Consider the following 10,000-nt stretch of genomic DNA (forward strand, 5'->3'; position numbering starts at 1 on the left):
TTAAAAGTTGATTCTAAAAAATTACGCAAAATTACATATTTTAACTTGAATAAAGAATGTAATGAAATTCACGAGGAAAGTCTTACGTAATTCACATAAAATACTCATATCTACATGAGAGGGCCTCATTTTATGGACTGGGTATCATCTCTTCAATGCACAAATGAAATCAATTTATGAAATATAAATAAGATTATCAGCAAACTACGATATTAATCTATACTAGACCAGCTTTGTAAGAATATATATATATATATATATATATATATATATATATATATATATATATATATATATATATATATATATATATATATATAATATATATATTATATATATGTATATATATATATATATATATATATATATATATATATATATATATATATATATATATATATGTATATATATATGTATAGTATATATATATATATATATATATATATATATATATATATATATATATATATATATATATATATATAATTATAAGGATGTATATGTATACGTGTGAATATATATATATATATATATATATATATATATATATATATATATATATATATATATATTATATAAGGATGTATATGTATACGTGTGAATATATATATATATATATATATATATATATATATATATATATATATATATATATATATATATATATATATATATATATATATATGTATATATATGTATACATATATACATATATATATATATATATATATATATATATATATATATATATATATATATATATATATATATATATATATATATATATATAAATATATACACACACACGTGTGTGTATGTGTGTCTCTGTGCATATAAGTGTATAAGTTTGCTTTATATTTTTATTATGCTTTTTAGTAGGTGTTAAAAGTTGGATACACGTGTAGAATACAGTGATTTGTTTCCATTTCATTCAGTAGCATTTTAAAAATACTTACTCTTCCAAAGTATCATCAATCTGAGTCCGAAAAGTTTTTTTCGCATATGAATTGTCTCAATTTTTGTTAGTGGGGCAGATACCTTTGTGATATAGTTTATACATAAAGTCGACTACAACAAACGCAGGTCACTTTATATCTTTCAATGTCGATGGATCATTGCGGAATATGGAGCTATTGGAATAAAAGGACATTGGATCCTCTTTGTATGTGTTAACTATTAAAGAATATGCTGGAAACTTTTCTCGATATTCTTTATATCCTTTCTTTATCGCAAAATGTTTTCGAGGAATTTATAGGTATTCTATACCTGGATGTTTTGTCTTTGTACATCGCAAACGCGGTATTAATCTCGAACACGATATAACACCATTATCAGGATGCTGAGTCTAAAGCCTTCAAAAGATTCTTTCGTAGAAGTCTGTTTGCACCTGAATTTGACTATATGATAATTTTTCCAAATTTGAACATTAAAAGAGGAAAGCTGCACTACTTAAAGAATATCTCACATGCTTTACCCTTCCTTTTCTCCTTGTTGCACATCCTATCTTTTGTTGCTTTTTTACAAGGGAATATATATATACATATATATATATATATATATATATATATATATATATATATATATATATATATATATATATATATATATATATATAAAATAGATATATAGATAGATAGATAGATATATTTATTCGTTAAACTCCAATTCTCATTCCTTTTACAAAATTATTTACCTTCTTTCCGTGTGACACCTCTCGATTTTGTCCATGATAGAGCAATTATACATTCCTTTTATGAGAGGAACTGCATATATTACGTGGACAAGACTTGATTTTATTATTGATAGTATTTTCCGAACACTCCGCATTCCAATGTATGGTTACTCATCTTATATTTGAAATTTTGACCACGTTTATTACCAAGTTGAACTATTCTTTTAAGTTGATCTCTAAGCAAAAAAAAAAAATACGGTTTTGTATAGGTATGTCTTACAGTGTTCTCTTTCATGGGTAGTGGATTGACTAAGGCACCAGCCCCCTTTGAATTACTACTGCTAGAGAGTTATTGGGTCCTTTAGACTGACCAGACAGTATTACAATAGATCTCTCTCTTTGGTTACGGCTCATATCTTCCTTGCCTATACATACACAGAATAGTCTGGCATGCTTATAACTGAATTGGCTAACTGTAGGTAAGTTTTCTGGGGTCTATTTTTAAAGGCAGTCCGGGGAGAGATTATTTCTCAAATTACGTGCAGGTTGCACGAATCGATATGTAAAATCTCAGATGAATATAAACAATATTTTAGGGAAAATTACCTAAAAATAAAAACTCATTTAGTCTCTTAATCTACTTTGAACAGGTGTATGACAGATCCCGTGAGGAGTCGGCTGTGGGCGAGGTCACTATCACCGTAGTTGACCTCAATCTCAATGCCGTTATGAACTCAGGGTCACTCATGCTTGCTAGTGTCCGGTCTCATCAAATGCTCAAAAGAAATACGGTAAGAATCCCAGATAAAATGCTTCTCTAAAAGTCCTTTCGTACTTCCTTTTAATTTTGCAGCAATATTTTCTGTGTCGTAATTTTTATTACATGCCATTGATAAATCTGTCAGATGCATAACAATACTGTAGTTGAGACATGTTCACAACATTTGTGAGATAGATTTTCGATACCGAACAACAATTTTAACAAAATTCATCATCCACGTAGTTCATCTCTAGTAATGGTTTTTTTCGTATAGTGCAGATATTCCATATATAACGTAAAGAAGAATAGGGCTGTGTTCATCTATATCTAAATTGCTTTTACAGTTATTTTTAATCACAACAAAACAAATCACTTATGCTGAACATTAAAGCTACTATACATCCCTCATCGTTGAAAATTATAACAGATATTGTTTTAAGAAGTGGTAGAAATAGACAGGGAGTAGGCAAACTTCATGCATGTCGTATATAGGGGAACTTGGTTAATTGCGTATACGGCAAGATGAACTGATTTACCTAAAGATTTTAGCTTTGTAGGCGCACAAGGAGGTTATTGGTAAGCAATTGAATCAGGTATAGGAAGAAGAAAAGTTTCCTTTGACTAAAAACGCTGTTGTGTAGCTTCAGAATAAGCGAAAGGAATAAGAAGGAAGTTTTTGGGAAAAAGACAGAAGCTGTAAAAAATTCTGCTTGAATAAAAGCAAGAACTAAAGTCATAAGAAAAAAAAAATATTCAAGAGAGATGTAAATTCAGAGAGGAATTGAGAGACGTCTGAATAGAATATACCCTTGCATTGGAATAAAAGTTTTTAATGGATCTTGAAAATAAAGATTAGAATGTAGTGGTACAAGGAATAGATGACAGAAGCGTAAAACTGAGAAGGGCAGCTAAATGCATAAAGAAATTATAAGGAAAAAATCGACTGAAATTAAAAAGAAATGGAACGGCATGGTTAATGGGAAGTTTAGTGTTGAATGTCTGAATAAAAAGAAACTACAAAATGAATAAGCTGTCCCATGCAAGAACCCAGTGAAATGATATATGACTGATAGAGATGAAATGTGGAAGGAATTGAAGAGATATTTTGTAGCATGTTTTCAATTAGGAACAACTGGAAATGCCATATTACCTAGCTTAAATAGTTAATTGCCTCTATAGAGTTAAGCTACTTCTAAGAAGAATAGGAGTTTCATCGCGACTTGTTTTCCATAATGTGTGCGGTTGAAATGATGAAAAGATTCTGAGAAACGATATGAGATTTAGAGTAGCTGAAATTAGCAAATGCTTTAATATTCAGGGGAAAATAGAGAGCAGCTATTCAAAATTTTTAATAAGTTTCAGGGTGATTTTGAAAATGAATGTTCGACAGAGTAAATAGGACCAGAAGGATGGGTCCATGAAAATCAAGTGGAAGTGAAGGAAATATGGAAGTAGGTGTTACATATAGGTGTTTTAGAATGAATCTCATTAATTCTGTAAAGTTCTAAGAAAAGGTGAATTACAGAAGAACTAGGACAAATAAGTTAGTAGGAGAAGAAACTTCTCCAAGAAAGCAATGGAAGTAATGTACCATGATAATTTTCTGCTTTGTTTTATCAATGAAAATAATTGTTAATTGTAGCTGTTGAATGTTAATGAAAAAAAAAATAGTATTTGTAGCGTAAAGTGAATTAAGTTACAGATACCACTGTAATCATAAAATGGAATCTGACTTTTTAAAACAGATTTGGCCATGTATATGTATAGTGGGTTTGGTGAGTAAGGCTTGTAATTAAAAATGACTTGGAAGTAGAAAGAAATATAGTAACATCTTGAATGTATTGGGTAGATAATGTCAAAGAGTGACTCCTATAAGTAGAAAGAGAAAAATTTTTCGCTGTAAAGTGAAGGTGAGTGATCCATTGCGTAAAGAAAATTGATCGATGTAAAAAAACGACATTTATCAAAAGTTATTGGATGATGGCATTAGAGTCATTCGGGAAATTACAGTAGACGTTTTTGATTGGAAGAACTTGGATTTTGTAAAAGATGAAAATTGCTCTCGAAATCAAATTATGTGATCTCTTAAGCATCAACAGTAACTTACTTAGCTATTGGTAATTATTTAGTTTTGGAGTATGAGCCTTCTGTCAATATGAAGGGTTTAATGCTGATAGGTTTTATTCTATATTTGATATAAAGAGAAATTAGTGTTTGTTGTTTTACTTTGGAACCCCGCCCTGCGAGGGGAAAGGCAACAAAAAAAAAAAAAAACAAAAAAAAAAATTATAATATCATTATTTCTGTCCCAAATAGATAACAAATACTGAAACGCTTTATGAGCGCCTGAAGGACCAGATAGGGAAGATCCATAAGATACCTCGGAACAACGTCGACCTTTTCACCATGCTCGATGTCGAGGATGGTGTGCAAATACGATACAACTGCCACAGTTCGCCCTATTACACCACCGCAAAGTTGGATGGACTCATGATGAAAAATCGATTGCAGGTAGGAAGAAATCCAACCAAGGAAAGTTTTTCTCCGAATAGGGTAATGCTAAATGTTGTTACCAACTGTTCCTTCATATAAAAATATTGACTCAAACATATACTAAAGTACCATTCATATCAAGTGTATTGCTTCCTGTTTCAAGTTTCTAAAGCATTGGGTGTAGATGTTACCATGGTAGATATAAATTCCTGCTTGTATGAATCCAAATCACCTTGTGGTGGGAAAAGCTGTCAACACACCATGCGACCAAACCTCACATCTCCTCTAGTGGTTGCAAGCAGCACAGCCACCATGGTTGGCGTCGACATCACTGACGAATACACCTGTGACTGTGGGGAACTCGAGCCCCTCCCCTCAGTTTGCTTCAGTGGCTTTTGTTACAATGGAGGGACTTGCGTTGTTATCAACAACACTCTCAGGTGCCAGTGTATAGACAACCATAATTACGGACCTCGTTGTGAACTCAAGAACGCCAGGTTTTAGAAAAGCTTTGCTTGGTATGAGCCTTTGAAAGTGTGTGACAATTCGGCTTTTTCTATTTCATTCAAACCAAATAATCCAAACGGTATTCTTCTATACATGGGACCAATAGTAGAATCTCCTTGGGAGGACTATCCTAAAGACTTCATTTATGTGTTTCTCAGAAACTGGGTCTTGGTGACCTACATTGATCTCGGATCAGGGGCCGAAAAGGTCTCGATCCCAATTGAAAATAACAACAATCGTATCTCTGATTTCACTGTCGTATGGAATGAGAAGGAAATGTTCTTTGAAGTAACCGACTGTGGGTTCAACGCATCCATGGGTAGTGGTAATCCTTGTAAGGTTACTATCCCCTATCCTCACATATCCATCTACCCCAACTTCCTTCTCAACGTCCAGGGACCTCTTCAGATTGGGGGTGTCTCTGCCATGCCCAGCTTCGCCTCATTATCTGCGTCTTATCGGTGGAACTTGATACCCCCTAAAGTCGAATCCTTCTCGGGGTGTATCATGGATATGCGTCAAAATCAATTCCTTTATGACTTCAATGCCACAGATTATGCCTTCATGCCAATACAGCCTTGTGATGCTCCACGTACTTCAAGGGTCGTCCTGGGTCAGCAATCAATCATCATTATCCTTGCAAGTCTTCTTTGCCTCTTAAGTAAGTTATCTCTTGCACATGTTTATATACATACACACGCTACACACACACACACACACACACACACACACACATATATATATATATATATATATATATATATATATATATATATATATATATATATATGTGTGTGTGTGTGTGTGTGTGTGTGTGTGTGTTTTGATTAACATATCAAATATATGGTTGCTTATTACAACATTGAGAGGAGCACATCAACAATAACCTAGAAAGAAAATGTCTTTCAGTGTTTTGTAGGGTATTCATCCCGCAGTATACAGCTTTCATATTTTTGTTGTGAATCTTAAGGTTTACGAAAATATCCAGAATATTAGGACATAATTTTTTTGTTACAATTCAAAGAAACACTATTGTAGTAAATTGCTCATAGCTCATGTTCACATATGAACAGAGGGTCCACGATCAAAGCAAAACAAAAACATGTGATAAAGTGATGGGTACGAAAACTAATTTTTTGATAAACTTTTTTTATTTCTTCGTAGTTTTGGTGTTACTGATTCTATGCTTAGACCGACGAGGAAGGAAGACCGTCTCCTACCCCGACCTGGATCGAGAGCTGGTGAAAGAGACGATGGGAGGCACAGACCTGGAGGCCTTCGACGAGAAGGACGTCACCCATTTTGACCTCAAGTTTCTCCAGGTCACTCCAGATGGATATGTCGTCAAAGGTCAGTTTCAGGAGGAAGTTAATAGTAAATATGAACAAGAGTGTGGTTAATGGGAGAAATTAAAACCAAAAACTTGAAGCAATAAAAGTTGATATGAATTGTAGAAAAAATGGTATTTATTTGCAAGAGAGAATCTGCAGAATATAAGAAAAATCTCTGAACGATCTTTTTGTATAAGATAAACCAGATTATGTAGATAATTTTTAAAGTAGATAGATGGTGGAAGAATTAAACCAATTGATTCCTATCGGTATTTCTGAGTAAATATAATGAATGGTGGTAGATTGAGAGATGATGTGAGCTACTTAATTCAAGAAACAGGAAAGTTTACAGAAAGTATAGAAAAGAAGTGGTGCTTATGGAGGTCAAGAGTACAATGTATGAAAGGATTGTTGAATCATGTATTCCTCATGGAAGTAAAATTTGGAATCTAAATGCAAATTATTGAAATGTAGTTGGCGCAATTTAGGATTAACCATCTGTCTAGTTTATTTGTCGAATGAAGAGTTAGCTACTTAGGGTAACTAATGTGAAGATACCCATAATTGGGGGAAGAACAAAAATTTATACTTATACATATACAGTATATATATATATATATATATATATATATATATATATATATATATATATATATATATATATATATATATATATATATATATACACACACACACACACATATATATATATATATATATATATATATATATATATATATATATATATATATATATATATATATATATATATATACATATACAGAGAGAGAGAGAGAGAGAGAGAGAGAGAGAGAGAGAGAGAGAGAGAGAGAGAGAGATATTTTATTTTTGTTGTATTGTTCTTGTTTTCTTATTCCTTTTCATCCCATAATGAAGAGTAACTAATTGGATCCTAATATGCTGATCTCCTGTAATTAAGCAGTAAGCAATATTCCACAAGCCAGGATAATATCCATAAATAAGGCAGCAAAACACTCAAAAGTAATTAATTGCAGCCGCCCATAAATTGGATAAACCATTCCGGATTACTATCATTATGCCTTAATTTATGCTAAGTAGCATATCTACATTGGGGTCATTGCAAGAATGAAGAGTAATTAGTCGAGAATTCAGCCTTTGTTTCATGTTCTTACTCTTTTCTTTTTTTTTCGAGCATGTATGTACGTTTCTTATAATATACTTTGCTTTTTTACACACACACACACACACACACACACACACACACACAACACGCACGTATATATATATGTATATATACAGTATATATATATATATATATATATATATATATATATATATATATATATATATATATATATATATATATAAATATATATATATATATATATATATATATATATATATATATATATATATATATATATATATATATATATATATATATATATATATATATATATATATATATATATATATATATATATATATATATATATATATATATATATATATATATATATATAAGACAGCTCGTGCGTGTGTGTAAGTGCGTGTGTATATGTATGGGTTTCTGTTTGACAGAGAGAGCGTGGGAGAGAAAGAGAGAAAATTTGTGACTAACATTGAACGTTTCCCCTAAGAATTGGTACCTGCAGATAAAAACTAATAAGCAGTCATAGCCACATTCATCCTTTAAATACTGGATTCATTAATTGTTCATTTGCCTGTTTTTTATACATTCACCCTCGCCCTTCGACTTTGATGACTGGCTATTTTTTTCCGTCTTGCTTTGTCCTTGACTTGCCTATCCATCCTCCCTGAATGCCTTCACTTGTTTCCTTTTATCATGAATCTATACCTTACATAATTCCCTGTTTCTTTTAATAAAATTTTTATATTCTCATCCACTTACTATTTTTATTTGTTATCCCTATTCTCATATACTCAAAAATACTTCCCTCTATCCCAGTGACTCCCTTTTATACATTTTCTCATCTACTCATCCATCCTCCTTAACCCACAGTTCATTGTTTTTTTATTTTCTTATATGATGCCGACGCTGCTTGCTTCTCCAGCTCAATATTTTTAAATATATTTACATTCGCCTGTTGACACTTCCCCCTCGAAATTATTCCGTCATAACTTATGGTTTAATCAAATATTGATCAGATATAACTTCAGTCACTCCTCTTCATAACATTATATGAATAAATTCGCTCCTCCAACCACTTGCACTAAGACATAATTTATCAAAAACTCTTTTCCTCGGCTTATTTTTTCGTAGGTGTACTTTTGCTTGTTTTTTTTTTATTATGAACCACATACCTCATTTCTAACAATCAAACATCTTTCCAAAAAGATTTCGTGAACACATTTTCATTCTCATACCCATCAACAGTTCTATTTTTGGCTTTCTTTCCTGCCTTTATATTCGAATCTCATCGCGCAACCACTCTTGTATGATCTCCCCAATCTCAGTCAGGCACCGGTTAATGCCCAATCAAAAAAACTTTTTTTCCTTCTCATTCTTTTCCAAACTGGGGCCATATGCGGTGCTTATCACAAGTCTTACCTCTGCCACACCCATTCTTATTCAAACAAGCCTCGAACCAAATCACTTGCACACTTTCACCCAATCAAAGAATCTTTACTGACACTGCAAACGCTTCACTCATCTTAGCTCTCTACTCATTGCCCTTCCCATCCCAAGTTTTTTCTATATATATTAACTTCATCATCATCATCGGCCGTTACCATTCCACTGCAGGACAAAGGCTTCAGACATTCCCTTCCACGTGTCTGTTTATGGTCAGTCTATACCTGCAAATTTTCTTAGCTCGTCAAACAATCGTTTTCTCTTCCCTCCCCTGCTTCGTTTGCAGTCTCTAGGTACTCATTAAGTTATTCTTCTTGTCCAGGTCTTATATGTCATTCTTATTACATGACCTGCCCATGTCCATTTCTACTTCTTAACATGTTAAAATACGCCCTTCTTTAGTTTACTCGCGTATGTATGTTGCTCGTTTTCTGTCTCTTAGTTTTATTCACATCGTTATTCTTTCCGATACTCTTTGAGTTGTAACTTGCTTAGGTTCTAAGGCTTTAGAAAGGCTCCAAGTTTCTTATGTATAAGTTAATACTGGTTGGACCATCAGACTAAATCTTTTTCTTTTTAGAGAAAGTGGCACTTTAATTTTCATAGCCTCATTTTATTTACAATAGCTCTCCATCCCATTTTTACCCTTCTTTTAATTT

At 32.1% G+C, this 10,000-nt stretch overlaps 1 protein-coding gene across 1 annotated transcript in view; it reads left to right on the forward strand.

Moving 5' to 3' along the window:
* LOC137643228 (neural-cadherin-like) overlaps nucleotides 1–5,429 on the forward strand; it is a 41,326-nt gene extending 35,897 nt beyond the window's left edge. The window contains exons 14-16 of the mRNA XM_068376072.1: nucleotides 2,323–2,463; nucleotides 4,749–4,943; nucleotides 5,052–5,429. Coding sequence (XP_068232173.1) covers nucleotides 2,323–2,463; nucleotides 4,749–4,943; nucleotides 5,052–5,429 — 714 coding nt within the window. The remainder of the gene's footprint in view (nucleotides 1–2,322; nucleotides 2,464–4,748; nucleotides 4,944–5,051) is intronic.
* The last annotated feature ends 4,571 nt before the right edge of the window (nucleotides 5,430–10,000 follow it).

This window comes from Palaemon carinicauda, chromosome 6 (genome assembly GCF_036898095.1).
Source record: "Palaemon carinicauda isolate YSFRI2023 chromosome 6, ASM3689809v2, whole genome shotgun sequence".
In the NCBI taxonomy this organism is placed as follows: Eukaryota; Metazoa; Arthropoda; class Malacostraca; order Decapoda; family Palaemonidae; genus Palaemon; species Palaemon carinicauda.